This window comes from Microcaecilia unicolor, chromosome 2, assembly GCF_901765095.1.
Source record: "Microcaecilia unicolor chromosome 2, aMicUni1.1, whole genome shotgun sequence".
Lineage (NCBI taxonomy): Eukaryota > Metazoa > Chordata > Amphibia > Gymnophiona > Siphonopidae > Microcaecilia > Microcaecilia unicolor.
Window position 1 is genome coordinate 130,337,459 of NC_044032.1, and position 19,040 is coordinate 130,356,498.

The 19,040-nt window shown below is 40.7% G+C and overlaps 1 protein-coding gene across 5 annotated transcripts in view; it reads right to left on the reverse strand.

Moving 5' to 3' along the window:
* LOC115463103 (general transcription factor IIH subunit 2) overlaps positions 1-19,040 on the reverse strand; it is a 111,597-nt gene that overhangs the window by 19,921 nt on the left and 72,636 nt on the right. For 4 of the 5 annotated variants that reach the window (XM_030193318.1, XM_030193317.1, XM_030193315.1 and 1 more), the window contains exon 14: positions 1,298-1,400. The exons of the other annotated variant lie outside the window; for it this stretch is intronic. In XM_030193318.1, the coding sequence (XP_030049178.1) occupies positions 1,298-1,400 (103 nt within the window). The remainder of the gene's footprint in view (positions 1-1,297; positions 1,401-19,040) is intronic. 5 annotated transcript variants of the gene reach the window in all.

Genomic DNA, 19,040 nt, shown 5'->3' on the forward strand with positions numbered 1-19,040 from the left:
TAGGATCTCTAAGCGAGTGATAGGGAGAGTAGATGGCATATGGATGGGCAGACTAGCTAGGCCATATGGTCTTTATCTGCCTGCATTTTTCTATGAATCACTATATAATGTGCTGTGGAGGCCACATTAAGAAAAGTTACATTAAAGTACTGGCCAAAAAAGTCACATGCCACAATCCAGGGAGGAAGGGAAGATAATTTCTGCCTCCACCAAAACCACCAACATGAACCTTAACTGCAGCCCTCAAGATTGGAAATTGAGATCCCTAGGCATACTGTCTGTGATTGATCAAGGTGGGGGAGCAGGCATATAACATGGGTAAAAAGATTGATTAAAAATACAAAAATTGATAGCCTGGAAGAGGCAAATTTTGAAGATAAGCATTTTAACCTAGCCTCTACTTTCCATCTTGCACAGAAATCAGCATTCCAGTGCCCTCTACAATGCACACAACAGTATAGTCGGTGGATGCTCTCTGCATAAACATGTCACACATAATACTAACAAGAAAAGCACACTATATTATCACAAGTGGCTATAATTTTGGAAATATTTTGCACTTTCCAATACTTTTTTGAGTTCTCTCACCCATTTCATTTTTTTAACCACCTCCACTAGGAAGCGAATCCACACATTTATCACCATTTCTATGGAGAAATATTTCCTTATGCTGCTTCTGACTCTACCTAATGACATTTCATATTAAAACCTCTAGTGCTACAGCAATATTTCCTTTATATTGTGTGTTTATTCTTGTTCTTTTTTCATCCCACATTTTTCTCATGATTTCCTTCCCCACCCCCTAGGTGAGATGCCCAGTTGAATCAAGTACATTCATTAGCCCTGAGTGCAAGAAGGAAGGCTCCGAGACCTCTCTATATCGCTCTGTGGGTAGTAGGGGGTGGGATGGTGTTTGCCACAGTAAAAGCAGCCGCTTTCCATCCTTGCCTCCCTTGGACTCAGCACTCTTTTTATATTGTAATCTAGCTGTAACATATACCAGATGTTGTTAGACAATTGTACTGTCAATAGAAAGTTAAAATAATTGTAATAAAGCAAGTTTTAAAAATGGATACAGTTTACAAAAATCACAACTTTCTCTGGTAAAAAACTAAGAATATTTCAGTTAACACTAATAAAATGCAGTTCTTTATATTGCAGTTTGAAAGATGTTTTCATACAATCACTGCATCTCTTCCCCACTCATTTAGAATGATTTTAACGATCAGTTTCTGTATATTACTGGAAAGAAAGAAAAGAAAAATCCCCAGGCACATAGCAGATCCCAAAAACCTACCGCTCTCCTTGGTAATCCTCCAGAGGGACCTCCTGAAAGGCATCCAGGGGAAAGAGATGATGGTAAGACCGTGCCAAATGAGGTGCAGACACTAAGGTAAGGCCTGAAGAAAAAATATAATACAGTATGGTACTATAAGTGTTACACCTCCCCAAACCATCTCATACTGCATGAAGGAAGGTACGTGCTATGTTTCTTAAATGGCTGTGCATTTTGTGCAAGTTCTGACAAGGGCTACAAAAATGGTCAATGACCTACAACACAAATCCTACAGAATAGAAGGGAGGAGGGAATATAACGTTGTTTACATTCCTAACAAGCTTTAATACAATCAAATAAGGCAAATTTACCCATAAAGAAAGAAGTTCAGAGACAAATAAGTACATAAATATTGACACACTGGACAGACCAAGGGTCCATCAAGCCCAGCATCCTGTTTCCAACAGTGGCCAATCCAGGTCACGAATACCTGGCAAGACTCCAAAAAAGTTCAATACATTTTATGCTGCTTATCCCAGAAATATGCAGTGGATTTTCCCCAAGTCAATTTAATAATGGTCTATGGACTTTTCCTTTAGGAAACCGTCAAGACCTTTTTTAAATCCCGCTAAGCTAACCGTCTTTACCACAATCTCCACTTCGCTTATTATTTTATAGACCTCTATCATATCTCCCTTCAGCCATCTTTTCTCCAAGCTGAAGAGCCCTAGATGCTTCAGCCTTTCCTCACAGGGAAGTCATCCCATCCCATTTATCATTTTCATCGCCCTTCTCTATATCTTTTCTAATTCCATTATATCTTTTTTGAGATGCGATGACCAGAATTGAACACAATATTTGAGGTGCGGTCGCACCATGGACCGATACAAAGGCATTATAATATCCTCATTTTTGTTTTCCATTCCTTTCCTAATAATACCTAACATTCTATTTGCTTTCTTAGCTGCCGCAGCACACTGAGCAAAGGGTTTCAACGTATCATCAACGACGCCGAGATCCCTTTCTTGGTCAGTGACTCCTAACATGGAACCTTGCATTATGTAGCTGTAGCTCAGGTTTCTCTTTCCCACATGCATCACTTTGCACTTGCTCACATTAAATGTCATCTGCCATTTAGATGCCCAGTCTCCCAGTCTCATAAGGTCCTCTTGTAATTTTTCACAATCCTCTCGCGATTTAACAACTTTGAATAACTTTGTGTCGTCAACAAATTTAATTACCTCACTAGTTACTCCCATTTCTAAATCATTTATAAATATGTTAAAAAGCAGCGGTGCCAGCACAGAACCCTGGAGAACCCCACTATCTACCCTTCTCCATTCAGAATACTGACCATTTAACCCTACTCTCTGTTTTCTATCCTTTAACCAGTTTTTAATCCACAATAGGACACTAACTCCTATCCCATGACTCTCCAATTTCTTCTGGAGTCTTTCATGATGTACTTTGTCAAACGCCTTTTGAAAATCCAGATAGACAATATCAACCGGCTCACCTTTATCCACATGTTTATGGAGCTGCCGGTACAATACGTCAAGGGGATTGATGTCGACACTTCTTGGCCTTTGCCCGATGCCTGTTAATCCCCACTTCATCTTGGTGTCGGGTCCGATGCTGACCGGTCCTGGGGGACCTACGTGGTGGCTGGCGTTGAGGCAGGTGAAGACCCACTTGATGCATGTCTACACCCAGTGTCTGTCACCAACTTCAATAGTCTATAGAATTTTCTTAGGGGCTATTTCGAAAGAAGACAGACATAGTTATCTGAAGGGTTTTGAAAAGGTAGGTTTACGGAGGTGGGACGTTGATAGAGGTAGGACAACAGGGTTTTGATAAGGTAGATAATGCAGAGGTAGATTTTTAGAGGTGGAATGTTGATGACTTATGTAGTTAGCTATAGAAGTTTTTGAAATCCACAATGAATATGCGTTAAAGATTTGCATATAATGGAGGTAGTGTATGCAAATCAAGTTCATGCATATTCATTGTGGATATCCTGAAAACCTGAATGGCAAGGGGTACTCCAAGACTGGACTTGGGAATGCTGGTTTAGCACATCTTTTTTTGGTCATTCTTCTCACATACAAATCTCTGTAAACCTGGAAGATATAAAGGGGGAATTTGACAAACTGAAGAGTAGCAAATCGCCTGGACCGGATGGTATACATCCCAGAGAACTGACAGAATTGAAAAATGAATTGAAGGGAGTGGGATGTGGAGTTTTGAGGAGGTGTGCGCCTGATACTGGATCTCAGAGGGAGAGGAATTTGCGTATATGCAATTGAAACATTTTGTAGATAAAGAGGGGTGGAGGAGGGGGGCCCCCCGGGAAAAGGAAAGTTTAGAAAATTTATTGGTTTAGCTGGGAAGAGTCCCAAAACCGATATTAGTGACATACCGATTCTTTCAACAGGACAAGGACAAAAAACATTCTTTTTAGGAGGCCTGGGAAAGGGATCTGCAGTGCCAATTTACAGAACGGGAATGGGAAGCTATATGTGGGGAAGTACAGAAAGCCTCGGTTTGTGTGTTAATACAAGAAAATGCATACAAAGTGCTAACACGGTGGTATTATACGTCAGAGAGGCTGAAAAAGATGTATCCTGGGACAACAGATGAGTGCTGAAGATGTAAAAAGATGTAAAAAGCATGTGTGGTGGACATGTCCGGGGGTGGTATTATTTTGGCAAGGAGTGATGAAAGTGCTGGTCCGAACTATGGGAGTGTCTCTGGTGTGTGGTCCTCGGGAATGTTTATTTGGAATGAATAATAAGCGGGAGGTCTGGGAGGAGAGTAAACTGATGCGGTGGGGCCTAGCAGCGGCTAAGTGTCTTATTGCGCGCTGCTGGAAATCAGTGGACCAGTGGCGTTCCTAGGGGGGGCGGCGCCCCGCCCCCCGGGTGCAGCACCCCCCCCCCCCGATGCAGCGCGGACCCCCCCCCCGATGCAGCGCGGACCTCCCCCCCCCGGGTGCACGCCGCTGGGGGGGGGGTGCTGCAGCGCGCGCCTGCTCAGAGTTCCCTGACTTCGCGCGTTTGCTGCAGCTCCCTCTGACCCGGAACAGGAAGTAACCTGTTCCAGGGCAGAGCAGAGGGAGCTGCAGCGAACGCGCGAAATCAGCAATCTCAGAGCAGGTGCGCACCGCGGCACCCCCCAGCGGCGTGCACCCGGGGCGCACCGCCCCCACCCCCCCCCCCCCCTTGGTACGCCACTGCAGTGGACCCTCCAAGTATAGGGGATTGGAAGCTCAAAGTGAGACTTTTGTGGCATATGGTGCATTTAACGGTATATAGGAGGGAGGGAGAGCTTAGACGTAAGAGGGGATAGACAAGACTCCAACAAATGATTGAGAAACTTTAGGGGAGTTTGGGTAATATTCTAGGGAGGGGAACACTAGGAGACTAAGGGTATAAAAGGCATGGAAGGGAGTGGATGGGGTAGGGTAACGGGAACACCATAGATTTCACATTCTGGGAGAAGGAGGGGATTGGATAAGCAGGGAAATATGCTGGGGGAGCCTAATTGGAGGGAATAGCGCTAAGGGAAGAGTTTGAAGTTCATAGGTTGAAATGATGTGTTATATTGGGGAGCTGGGAAATTTATAGTTTGAGACATTATTTTGAATCAATGTAAGGTGATGGATAGAAAGTGACTGTATATGTATTGGTTTAATGGTATGCTGGTATGTAGCAAATGTTCAATAAAAATTTCAAGTTAAAAAAAAAAAAAAAAGAAAAATGAATTTAAATATGCACTTGCGGACTATTGTTAGTAATTTGTAATTTATCTTTAAAATCAAGCATGGTACCAAAAGACTGGAGGGTGGCCAATGCAACACCGATTTTTAAAAAAGGTTCTAGAGGTGATCCTGGAAATTATAGACCGGTGAGCCTGACATCGGTGCCGGGCAAAACGGTAGAGACTATTATAAAGAACAAAATTACAGAGCATATACATAAGCATGAATTAATAAGACAAAGCCAACATAGATTCAGTAAAAGGCAAACTTGCATCACCAATCTACTACATTTCCTTGTAGGTCGATATTGTGCATCTGGATTTTCAAAAGGCTCCAGAGGAAATAGGAAAGTCATGGGATAGGAGGCAGTGTTCTATCGTGGATTAAAAACTGGTGAAAATATAAAAAACAGAGAGTAGGGTTAAATGGTCAGCATTCTCAATGGAGAAGGGTAGATAGTGGGGTCCCACAGGGGTCTGTACTAGGACCGCTGCTTTTTAACATATTTAAATGATCTAGAGATGGGCATAACTAGTAAGGTAATTATATTTGCTAATGACACAAAGTTATTCAAAGTTGTTAAATCGCAGGAGAATTGTGAAAAATTGCAAGAGGACCATATGAGAATGAGCATCCAAACAGCAGATGATGTTTAATGTGAGCAAGTGCAAAGTGATGCATGTGGGAAAGACGAACCAGAACTATAGCTACGTGATACAATGTTTCCCATTAGGAGTCACTGCCCAGTAAAAGGATCTAGGTGTCATCGTTGACGATAAGTTGAAACCCTCTGCTCAGTGTGTAATGGCAGCTAAGAAAACAAATAGAATGTTAGGTATTATTAGGAAAAGAATGGAAAACAAAAATGAGGATGTTATAATGCCTTTATATCGCTCCATGGTGCGACTGCACCTCGAGTACTGTGTGCAATTCTGGTCACCGCATCTCAAAAAAGATATAGAGAAGGGTGACAAAAATGATAAAGGGGAAAGATTAAAGTGGCTAGGGCTGTTCAGCTTGGAGAAAAGATGGCTGAGGGAAGATATGATAGAGGTCTATAAAATAATGAGTGGAGTGGAACGGGTAGACATGACTCACTTGCTTACTCTTTCCAAAAATACTAGGACTAGGGGGCACACAACGAAGCTATGAAATATCAGCTAATCAGAGAAAATACTGTAATTATTGTCAGAGAATGTTGTAAAAGCAGTTAGCTTAGCGGGGTTTAAAAAAGTTTTGGATACCTTCCTAAAAGTCCATAAGCCATTATTAACATGGCCTTGGGGAACCACTGCTTATTTCTAGGATAAGCACCATAAAATATATTCTACTGTTTTGGGATCTTGCCAGGTACTTGTGACCTGGGTTGGCCACTATTAGAAACAGGATACCGGGCTTGATGGACATTCGGTCTGTCCCAATATGGCAAACGTTTATGTTCACTGGGTAGATTGGAAACTAAATATTTAACTTTTCATAAGAAACTGAAGACATTTTTATTTGGTAATTGATAATGATTTGACTTGATGGGTTTTAATTTTATGTTTTAGATTTTGTTGATTATTCTTTAATGCTTGTATTATAAACCTGTCTGTAAACCGCAGTGAACCCGCAAAGGGATATAACAGTATGTAAGAATTACAATGACATTTTACATTGGAGAAGAATCTGAGGTGGTCCAGAGGTGGGGCTAAATGTTATTTGGACAGCAACAAAATTTAGCCATTCTCCAGATAACTTGTATAAAAGACTGAACACAGAAACTGCAGGAGTAAAGCTATCAATTTAAACATGAATACTTAGATTGAAAGCCTTTTAAAACAGAGAAAGTACCTGGAAGTAGCACATAAACTACTCTGGCTGTACCACTGAAAGGCACTACTAGATACTAACAATAGTATTTGTATGTGTATTTTTAGCAGAGAGATACATATTAGATTGATATACCATCAATCTAATATGTATACCTCTGCTAAAAATACACATACAAATACTATTGCTCCAAGAAAACTGAAACAGGTCAGAGTTCAAAGAGCTGAATCTTCAGAAACAACTATGCCATAAATTAGAGAGGGTATGGCAGAAATCTAAAACTACAGGGAATAAAGATGAATGGAGAAAAGCAGTAAATCTGTATAAAAATCTGATCTAAGAAAAACATTTATTATTCGAATATAGTAGGTACATAATAACGTAAGAGTAGCCATACTGGGTCAGACCAATGGTCCATCTAGCCCAGTATGCCGTTTCCAAACAGTGGCCAAGCCAGGCCACAAGTTGTTGGAATGTATTGTATTTTACATGCATTGCCTGTCACCTATTATTTCTCTGTGATTACTCTGTGACCTCTGATGTGAATTACTTAGAGAGGTCACACAGCTATGCAACTTCCTGTGGGGGTTCAGACACAGCAGATGCAGCACATGGAGCACATGGAGCTCATGATCTCTCCTAACCTGAGAGGATCTATGGTGGTGTGAGCATCCATTACCATCTAAGCACATGGAAGGAGCTGATAATACAAATGTATAGTAATATGTATATATAAGCCTGTCTGATTATAATCTAACTACAAACTGTGAGTAAACAGATGTTTTGTTACTTCAACTTTAAAGTGACTCAGCAGTGAATTATTCAGGGGTGAATGAGAGAGAGATGAAGAAAGAAATTAACATTTCTAAAGCTGAAGCTGTGTGTACTAAAATCTGCTAATTATTTACTACAAATAATCCAACAAAAGGGTTATGGGCCCAGGGCTCAGGAATTGAAAAAGAAGAGAAATATTACCAGGCAGAAAAAAAGGCCACATTTTTTCTCTTAAGTTTTAAAGGAAAAATTCAGTCTGTCTCTCTCTCCCCCCACACAGCAGACAGAAGGCTAAGAAAATGGCTGAGGGAAGAAATTCACCATTGTTCTATTCTCTCAAGGTGCCTAGATTAACTGAGTTTAATTATCAGCAGTGGGAACTAAGATTCATATGTCTCCTTCGAGCAAAAGGATTACATATATGCTTAGACCAAGACAGAACAGCTGAAAATATGGCTGAATGGGACAATGCAAACTATTATGTGAAGTGCATGCTTTTGGAAGCTCTCTCAGAGAAACAAGCCATATTAGTGGAGGGAAAAGATACACCAAAGGACATTTTATATAAACTGAGAACTATGTATGCAACTACATATGCAAAGCAGCAACCAATTTGGCTAGCAGAGTTGAATGAAACCAAATTAAGGGATAAAAGTAAATGTAATGATCACATTATGCATCTTATGTCTTCATTTCAAAAGCTAGAACTTTCTGGAATTCCCATGTGTGATGCATTGAAAAGAGCATTTCTTTTTACCTCACTATCAAAGAAGTTTGATGTTTTTAGGTCTGTAAATGAGGCCATTGAAGGGCAATCTTTTGAACAGACAACATCAAAACTAAGGCAGGAATGCATAATAAATGATTCTGAGGAGATGTGTTCTCAAAGCAAGTCAGAGAGAAATGAAACAAATTTCTTGGCAAAGAACAGAGGAAGGCGGAGCTATGGGAAAACTCCACCCAAGGGCAAGCTGATTTGCTACTCATGTGGAAAGGAGGGACATGTATCTAAATGGTGTAAGGAAACACAAAACACTCCCTCTAGCTCACCTAAGCCAATGGAACTAAAGAATTTTCAAACCAGGAAATGTATGAAGGACAAAGATAAACACAAGGGCTTTCTAATGGCAGAAAAATCTTTGACTATGGTAAATAATAATTCAAATGAAAGTACTTGGATTTTGGATTCAGGGAGCACATGCCATTTAACCAATTCTAAGGATTTCTTTCAGGAAATGTGTCCAGAAGAAGGAATTCTTAAAACTGCAAACGCAGGGACTGCTAAGATCCAAGCAAAAGGTATTGGATTCTTAAAATGCAAAGTGTCTAATGAAGTTAAAGAAATTCCTGTAAGTGATGTCTTGTATATTCCCCAAGCAGTTTGCAATATGCTTAGTGTATCTACATTAGATAAGAAGGGATTTGTGATTCATTTTGAAAACAGTAAGTGCACAATCTCTAAAAATGATGAAGTGTATGCTGAAGCTTTTATGCATAATGATGTTTATAAGCTGAACATTTCAGGTGAAGCCTCACATATGGCGCAAGTAAGGAAGAATGATGGTAAATGTAGTCTGGAAATCTGGCACCGCCGCCTGGGACATCGTGATTCTAAGGTGATCCAGGATCTTTACAGTAAGCAACTGGCCACTGGCATTCAGATAAGTGCAGATGCTGGTAAAATGGAGAAATGCATAGACTGTGTTACTCAAAAAGGTGTGAGACCCTCATTTCCTGCATACACAGGAAATAGGAGTAATAAAGTGCTGGACTTAATACACAGTGACTTATGTGGACCGTTTAATATCCCATCATTGGGAAATAACAGATTTGTGCTAATATTCTTGGATGATTTCTCTAGATATTGTGTGGCCTATTTGCTGAAAGAAAAAAGTCAAGTCACAGACATGCTGAAGAAATACGTAGCCATGGTGAGCAATAAATTTGAAAGAAAACCAAAGGTTCTTCAGACTGACAATGGTGGTGAGTTCACTTCACAAAGCATGCGCACATTTCTAGAACAAGAAGGCATTCAGCATATCACAACAGTAGCTTATACACCAGAGCAAAATTCTGTTGCAGAGAGAAAATTTAGGTCACTTGTGGAAATGACCAGATGTATGCTGTCAGATAGCAATCTCCCTAAAAGACTATGGGGGGAAGCCATTCTCACAGCAGTGTACCTACAAAACAGAATGCCAACTAAAGGCGCTGAGCGCACACCACATGAGACATGGCATGGTAGGAAGCCAAACCTGTCACACATAAGAACATTTGGAAGTACAGCATATGCTCATATACCAAAGCAAAGAAGGCATAAGCTGGATTCCACAACAGAAAGGGGCATTTTAGTTGGCTATACTCCAGGACACAAAGGATATAGAATTTTGAATCTGAAAACTGGCATTGTTGGCATAAGACATGTTACATATTTTGATGAAAACAAAAGGGTTGATAAAGGCTGGATTATCCCAGATGAGCCTTATCATCCAGAATATGAAACTAGAACCATAATAGACATGCCAGTGTATATAAATGCCATACCAAGGCAGATGTCTGAAAGCAACTCATCTGTATCTAACGAGGAACAGGCAGAGGAAACAGACACAGAAAGGATCATTGAAGAAGACAGTACAGTTGGAGAAGGGGAATCAATTGGAGAAGAACTCTCAGATTTAGAGGATGCGGAAAGGTCAGACCAACCTGTTGTCAGACGCTCATCCAGGGAAAACAAAGGTGTTCCACCCCCAAGACTGTCTTACCTAACAAAGTCAGCAGAAGCTCAAGAGCCCTTAACATGGGATGAGATTGAGAAAATGCCAGCAGAAGAAGCTGCTGAATGGCATAAAGCTGCACAAGAAGAAATTGATGCATTGGATAAAAATAATACTTGGATTCTTACAAAATTACCTCCTGGCAAGAAAGCTATAGGATGCAAATGGGTATTCAAGTTAAAAAGGAATGCACAAGGAAAAGTGGAAAGGTATAAAGCCAGATTAGTGGCAAAGGGATATCTTCAAAAATACGGAGAAGATTTTGATGAAGTGTTTGCACCTGTAGTGAAACACACGACAATTAGAACACTTCTGAGCATTGCAGTCTCAAAAGGCATGCAAGTAAACCACATTGATGTGAAAACAGCGTTCCTTCATGGAGATATAACTGAAGACTTGTACATGGAACAGCCAACAGGTTTCATAAATACAAAACAAAGACAGCTAGTGTGTAAATTAAACAAAGGTCTTTATGGATTAAAGCAAAGTGCAAAATGTTGGAATGAAAAATTGCATGAAATATTGACAAATTTAGGATTTAAGCAAGGTGAAGCAGATAAATGCTTGTACACTAGGTGCACAAATGGACAATATGCATACATTTTAGCTTTTGTTGATGATCTGCTCATTGCAAGCAAAAGTGAGCAAGAGTACAAGGACATTGTAAAGTGTTTAAACCTCAATGTTGAGATAAAAGAACTTGGTAATGTGTCATACTATCTTGGTATAGAAATTGAGAAACAAAATGATGGTTCTTATCTTCTAAGCCAGAAGCAGAAAATAAATGAGCTTATTGAAAGTTTAGGTATGCAAGATGCCCAAGTTGTAAGCACTCCCATGATCACTGATTTTCTGAAGGATGAAACAGTAAGAGAACCTTTACCAGATAACATCCAATATAGATCAGCCATAGGTAAGCTTTTATATCTAGCTACCACATACAGGGCTGATATAGCAAATGCAGTAGGAATTTTGAGCAGAAGGGTCAGCTCACCTACCAAATCAGATTGGACTGCAGTTAAAAGGATGGTAAGGTATTTAAAGGGTACCATTGATTGTAAATTAAAGATTTCAGCCAATAGTAATCCAAAACTAATATGTTACTGTGATTCAGATTGGGCAGGGGATCATTCTGATTATAAATCCACAAGTGGATATGTGTTTATGTATGGAAATGTACAAATTTCATGGGCCAGTCATAAACAAAGTATTGTGAGTTTGTCTTCTACAGAAGCTGAATACGTGGCCGTATCGGAAGCGTGCAGAGAACTGATGTGGATTGAAAAACTTTTGCTGGATTTCGGAATAGCTGAAAAGAGACCAATCCAGTTAATGGAAGATAATCAGAGCTGCATCCGACTGTCACAGAATGACAAGGTTCAGTCACGCACCAAGCACATCGCAACGAAATACCACAACGTGCGAGAGTTGGCGAAAGAAGGGGTCATCAGTCTACACTATTGTCACACCAGTGAGATGACAGCTGACATCATGACCAAACCGTTACCCAGAGAACATTTTGTGAATCTGCGTATAAAGCTTGGACTTTGTATGAATAAATAATTGCATGACAGTTATGCATGAGAAGGGGTTTGTTGGAATGTATTGTATTTTACATGCATTGCCTGTCACCTATTATTTCTCTGTGATTACTCTGTGACCTCTGATGTGAATTACTTAGAGAGGTCACACAGCTATGCAACTTCCTGTGGGGGTTCAGACACAGCAGATGCAGCACATGGAGCACATGGAGCTCATGATCTCTCCTAACCTGAGAGGATCTATGGTGGTGTGAGCATCCATTACCATCTAAGCACATGGAAGGAGCTGATAATACAAATGTATAGTAATATGTATATATAAGCCTGTCTGATTATAATCTAACTACAAACTGTGAGTAAACAGATGTTTTGTTACTTCAACTTTAAAGTGACTCAGCAGTGAATTATTCAGGGGTGAATGAGAGAGAGATGAAGAAAGAAATTAACATTTCTAAAGCTGAAGCTGTGTGTACTAAAATCTGCTAATTATTTACTACAAATAATCCAACACAAGTACCCGGCTAAAACCCAATTATTAGCAACATTCCATGCTACCAATCCCGCGGAAAGCAGCTGCCTCCCCATGTCTGTCTCAATAGCAAACTATGGACTTTTGCTCCAGGAACTTGTGAAAACCCTTTTTAAACCCAGATACGCTCACCGCTGTTACCACATCCTCCGGCAAAGAGTTCCAGAGCTTAACTATTCGTTGAGTGAAAAAATATTTCCTCCTATTTGTTTTAAAAGTATTTCTGTGTAACTTCATTGAGTGTCCTCTAGTCTTTCTACTTTTGGAACGAGTGAAAAAAAATATGATTTACTTCTATTCATTCTACACCACTCAGGATTTTGCAGACCTCAATCGTATCTCCCCTCATCTGTCTCTTTCTTTTTTTTCTTTTGTTATTTTATTTTATAATACTTAACAAGAATAGACTTGTTATCGGAATACAGCCATAGTTATTCCAGAGGCAAAAACAATCTTATGTTCACCATTTTGATAATATCAAGAAAAATAAACATTAATAAGCAAAATACATATTTATGCTTTGGTAGCCCACATTATCAGTTAGAGAGAGCGATAAGAGTCAGGGAAGATACAACATATAAATTTACTAAGGTAATAATGGTGTGTTATTCCAGACTAACTACTTTACTTCAATTGTTTCCCGTCTAGAAATGACTTGAGGTGGTCAGGAGAATAAAATGTATATTTCACCTCACCCAACTTAACATTACACTTGCAACGGTAATCTAAAAAGAATGACCCTCCAATATCTATTGTCCTTGCTTTCAAAGCCAAAAAAGCTTTTCTTCTTTGTTGGGTTGACTTTGTTACATCAGGGAATATTTGTACCTTTATTCCTCCAAATCTCATCTTTAAATTTTTGAAGTAGAGTTTCATTATATTATTTAGGTCCTGTTCAAATATTAAAGATACCAACAAGGCGGATCTTTCCGTGGATTCATCAAGAGATTGTTCCAGAATAATTGAAATATCCTCAATTACTTTCCCAATTTCTTGGTTTTCCCCCGCATTTCCTTTTAATGAATTTGAAAGGTAATATATTATATTTATTGGCGGAATTACTTCTAGAGGCATTTTTAGAACTTCATTTAAATATCTTTTGAACATATCATGTGGGTTAACTCCAAAAATGTTTGGCAAGTTCAACAACCGTAGGTTCAATCTCCTATTATAATTTTCAATCTGTTCAAGTTTCCTTCTAAGGTCTATATTGTCTTTTACAACAGATTGTTGAAATTCTTGTAAAGAGTCTACATTCTGCTGAATGTTTGAAACTTTTTCAGCTAATTCAGCTTTTATTTGATCCACCTTTAAATTTAGTTCTTCAAACTTATTATTGAAAGTCAAAACTTCACCTGATGTCTGCAGTAAGGTTAAGTCCATTTCATTCAACTTCCTCCAGATCATTTCCACCCACATTTTCTCTGAGGATCCTGCCTCAGTCCTCGGCGTCTTTCGTGACGATTCCAAGCCTTCACTGGTGAGCTTACCCGAAACACTTCCGGTAGGGCAAGGTTCACCCAATGGAGTCGACGCTGATGCTGGGTGCTGGGATTTCGATATCGGAGGTGGAGAAAGAGACACTTCCTCTCCCAGCAGGGCTCCAGCTTCCCCCAAAATCCCCGCAGCGGGATCCGCGTCTCCCACAGTCTGGAAAACCGGCACTAAGAAGCGCTCGAGGCCCGTTTGGATCGGGGAGGAAGTCGAGGTAGGTGGGGGTACTATCCTCGTCAACCCCTCGCGTTTTGTATGGGGCATAGTGGAAGAGAATTATTTCACCAAAACGAGCTCCAGGAGCGACTTTTCAGCACTTCTTAACACGCCGCCATCTTGAATCGCTCCCATGTTCTTCCCTCATCCGTCTCTTTCCAAGCTGAAGAGCCCTAACCTCTTTAGCCTTTCCTCAAGTTCCATCCCCTTTATCATTTTGGTCGCTCTTCTTTTAACCTTTTCTAATTCCGCTATATCTTCTTTTGAGATACGGCGACCAGAACTGAACGCAATACTCAAGGTACGATCGCACCACGAAGCGATGCAGAGGCACTATAGTATTTTCAGTCTTATTCACCATCCCTTTCCTAATAATTCTTAGCATCCTGTTTGCTTTTTGGCTGCTGCTGCACACTAAGAAGATTTCAGCGTATTATCTACAACGACATCTAGATCTTTTGAGTGCTGAGTGCTGACCCCCAAGGTGGACCCTAGCATTAGATAACCATGATTCGGATTATTATTTCCAATGTGCACCACCTTGCATTTGTCCACATTAAATTTCATCTGCCATTTGGATGCCCATTCTTCCAATTTCCCAAGGTCTTCCTGCAATATTTCACAGTCTGCACGTGTTTTAACAACCTTGAATAGTTTTGTCTCTTCTGCAAATTTAATCACCTCACTCGTCAATCTGATTTCTGTATCATTTATAAATATGTTATGTTTCAACAGTTTTTATTGATGGTTCAGCATGTTATACATGAATATACATTTCGATGTAAAATTGTGTAAATAACATAACATACTTATATGAAGAAATCATTAATTTCTATTATCTAGGTTTTTTCCCCCCCACATTTTCTCCCCCCCCCAAACCTTTGTGCCTGTGAACATAATATTTATATCTTTGTTGTTACATGAACTTCTAAATAAAATACTGAATTCAAATAATAACTCTTGTTGTGTATTGCTGATTATTAACCTATCCTGATCTACAGAAACAGCAGATCACATATATGTCCGCTTAATATTGCGGCAATAACCTCTTGTATACCAGGGTTAAAGATAGTGCAAAACAACCATCTAAGTTATGCTTTAGAAACGTTTCTCCCCCCTATGCCCCCCACCCCTTTCCCTTCCCTTCTCAAGTTGGTATACTTTATTAACTTTATTAACTTCAAGATGACCTGAGCCTCAATCATCTAAAACCTTCCCTGAAACGAGAATTAACCGTGATATATATTGAAACTCATTAAACAAATGTCAGGTAGGATCCTGATAAACAGAGCCCTATCCAGCCTTTAATCTACCTAACCAAATCTCTTTTCCTTATTCCCCCAAATTCCCCCCCTCCCCTCCCTGCGCATTGCTTATTGTCAAATTCCCTTTACTGGTCCCAGGGAAGTCTATTCAAGATATGGCTTCTCGCCTTAGGTGATATAGTGTTTATATATGCCCCCCATATTGCTAGAAACCTCCGCTGCCTTCCCGGTGACAGTCCCGCCCCTCTAGACTCCCATGTCAGCAGTTCCTGGAGTCTATTCCTCCAGTGCCAAAAGGAGGGTGGGCAATCATCAGTCCAGTGTAGTAAGATGCATTTTTTCCCCAAAATGCAGGCCTTGCTAAGAAACAATTTCTCTCCCCTCGTGGTTCCCATCCAGAGTCTAGGCATACTGAATATAGCTCTTTCAAATGTTATACTGATTGTGCGCCCCAACACCCTTGTCAAGTATCTACCAATTGCCGCCCAGAATGATGATATTGACCTACACTGCCAGATCCCATGAAATAAGTTTGCCTCCAACCTAAGACATTTCCTACAGTTCTGTGTGGTCAAAACTCCTGCTCTAAAAGCTTGTCTCTGAGAGAAGTAAGCCCGATGGATAGTGCGAAAGTGACACTCCTGTAATTCTGCACTGTGAACTATGGCTACCCCACTCTGAAGAGCTGACGATATTAACTGTGTGGAGATGTTTCTGCCTGACTCTATGCTCCATCTATTTGCTACCTCTGTCAGGTCCCGTTCCATTGCGAGCCTACCTAATTTATTGTAAAACCAGGACACTGAGATTTGCCCCGCTGCATCTCCTTCTAATAATTCTCTTAATTGTCTCCCAAATCGTGGGTGTAGACTATCTGGTGGGAGGGTGTTCACATAGTGAGATAACTGCCTGTACGCCAGCCAGGCAGCCGTTTTCTGCCCACACTTCTCCAAGAAGTCAGTGTACGAGAGTAAGGATCCATCTTCCCTTACCAACTCGTCCATCGAATGGATTCCCTTACTCTCTAATAGTCGGAAAATCCTATTTTCATCTCCGGGCCTGAATGAAACATTCCCCCTCAAAGGTAACCACACACTTCCTCTACTATCCTGCCCCCAATACATGAGCACCGTTTTCCACACATGTCTCATTGACTTTAACAGCACACTTCCTCTTACTTTTTCTGGTAAATCTCTCCTTGGAGAATGTATCAAGGATACCAGGTGCCAAGGCCTGAAGAGGTCTCGCTCAAGTTCCACATGTGTATAGGTATCTGAATCCATCAACCAATCTTTCAAGTGTCTTAACAGGCACGCCTGGTTATACTTTCGGATGTCTGGGAGTCCTAAGCCACCCATCTTTTGTGCCCCTAATAAGTATTTCCATCTCACTTTAGATTTTCTACCCCCCCAGCAAAATTTCATCACTAATTTCCTAAGGGTTTCTAAATCTTTTTTGAGTAGCCACAGAGGAAGGGTTTGTAGAAGATAAAGCCATCTAGGGAAGATCATCATTCTGAACAAATGCAATCGTCCCAACAAAGTTAATGGCAAATTAGCCCAGTTCATCAGTTTCTCCTTTGTCTCCCGGAGGAACCGTTGCACATTAATTTCATATAACCTTGTCGGGCTCATTGCCAGCTGGATTCCTAGATATTTAAATGAGTCGTTTGCCCACTGCAATGGGAATCCCGCTCCCCACAACTTCTGTAAATCGTCTGAACTAGCCAACGCTTCTGATTTTAAAAGATTTAATCGGAAACCAGAGAAGTCCCCATATTCCGCCAGACTCTCCATCAGGTAGGGCAGGGAATCTCTAGGTTCAGTTAGCAATACCAATAGGTCATCTGCAAACGCAGCTGTTTTAAAGAGAAAATCCCCTACATGTACCCCCTTCACATCGGGATTAAGCTGCAGTTCCCGCAGCAGTGGGTCCAAAGTTAAAACAAATAGTAAAGGGGAGAGAGGGCACCCCTGTCTAGTTCCTCTTCTAATCTTGAATCTATCTGAAGTTATACCATTTGCGTACACACAGGCCTCAGGGTCTTCATACAATGTTTGCACAGCCTCATTAAACCAACCTTCTATCCCGTAAGCCTTTAATATACCAAACATGAAGCCCCAGTCCACTCTGTCAAACGCTTTTTCAGCGTCAAAGCTGATGAGTAAAGCTGGGTGTCCTTCCAATCCAATTGTCTCCAAAGCCGCCAGGATCCGTCTTATATTTTTGGCTATAACCCTTCCCCGAGTAAACCCCACTTGGGGCTCAGCTACTAAGGATGGTAATACTCTTGCCAGTCTGTTTGCCAATATCTTGGCCAAAAGTTTGACCTCGGTGTTAAGTAGGGATATGGGACGGTAAGATTCTGGTTGATCTTCAGGTTTACCTGGCTTCCTTAATACTATAATCTGTGCTGTGTTCAGATGTCTCGGGAGGGCTCTTTGTTGGACAGATTCCTGAAAAACCTCTGTCAGGACCGGACCAATATCGTCCTGTAATAATTTATAAAACTCATTGCGGAGCCCGTCAGGACCCGGCGCCTTTCCCAGAGCACTTTGCTTGATTACCCATGCCACTTCCTCTGTGTCTATTGGGGCACTCAACTGTGATAATTCTTCACTCGTTACTCTAGGAAGCTCTATGCTATTCAGATAAACGTCACTATCTACCAACTGAGATTGCTGTGACTCATATAGTTTAGCAAAAAATTCCCGAAACACTTTGTTGATTGCCTTATCATCATTCACACGCTTCCCTTTAGAATCCACCAGTGTGGCTATCTTACTCCGACCCATACTACCCTTTGCTAATCTAGCCAGGAGAGTGCTACCTTTATTCGCGAACTTATAAAGCTGATATTTATAGTACGCCCATGATTTCTTTGCCTCTAAATGTATTAACTCGTTTAATGTTTGTTGGGTTTCCAATAATTGCTTCTTTATTCGCAATGAATGACTCACTCCATATTGCTGTCGTAGGACAGTCACTTGTTTTTCTAGACGCAAAAGCTCTCGCCTCCTCACTTTCTTTTGGTGACTCACCTATGAAATGATTTCTCCACTGAGCACCACCTTTGCTGTCTCCCAGAACAGGGTTACATTTGATCTATGCTGTTCATCATCTATTTTATATTGTTGCCACTTGGAGAGTAAGAATGGAGTGAAGTTTCTATCTCTATATAGGTGCGAGGGAAATCTCCAACTGCTCTCCATTTGCCCAGAGCGCCCTCCTTGAAGGCTTAACTCTACCCAGGCATGATCGGATATCATTATGGGCCCTATTTTTGTGTTTTCAACCTGCGTGAAAAGTTCTCTTGATATTAGCAGATAATCTATTCTAGATAGTGTGGAGTGGGCCCTTGACATGTGTGTGAAGTCCTTCTCCAAAGGATTTAGTGTTCGCCACCCATCCACCAGACCCAATGCTGACCCTAATAAGTTCACCCCTCTCACTATCTTTGTTAATTCTCTATCAGTAGGGTTGGATCTATCCATTTGAGGATCTGCCACATCGTTAAGGTCTGCTCCTAATACTATCGGGATATCACCCATGTCCAATATCTGTCTGATCACCTTTGTATAAAATGTTCGATCAAAGAT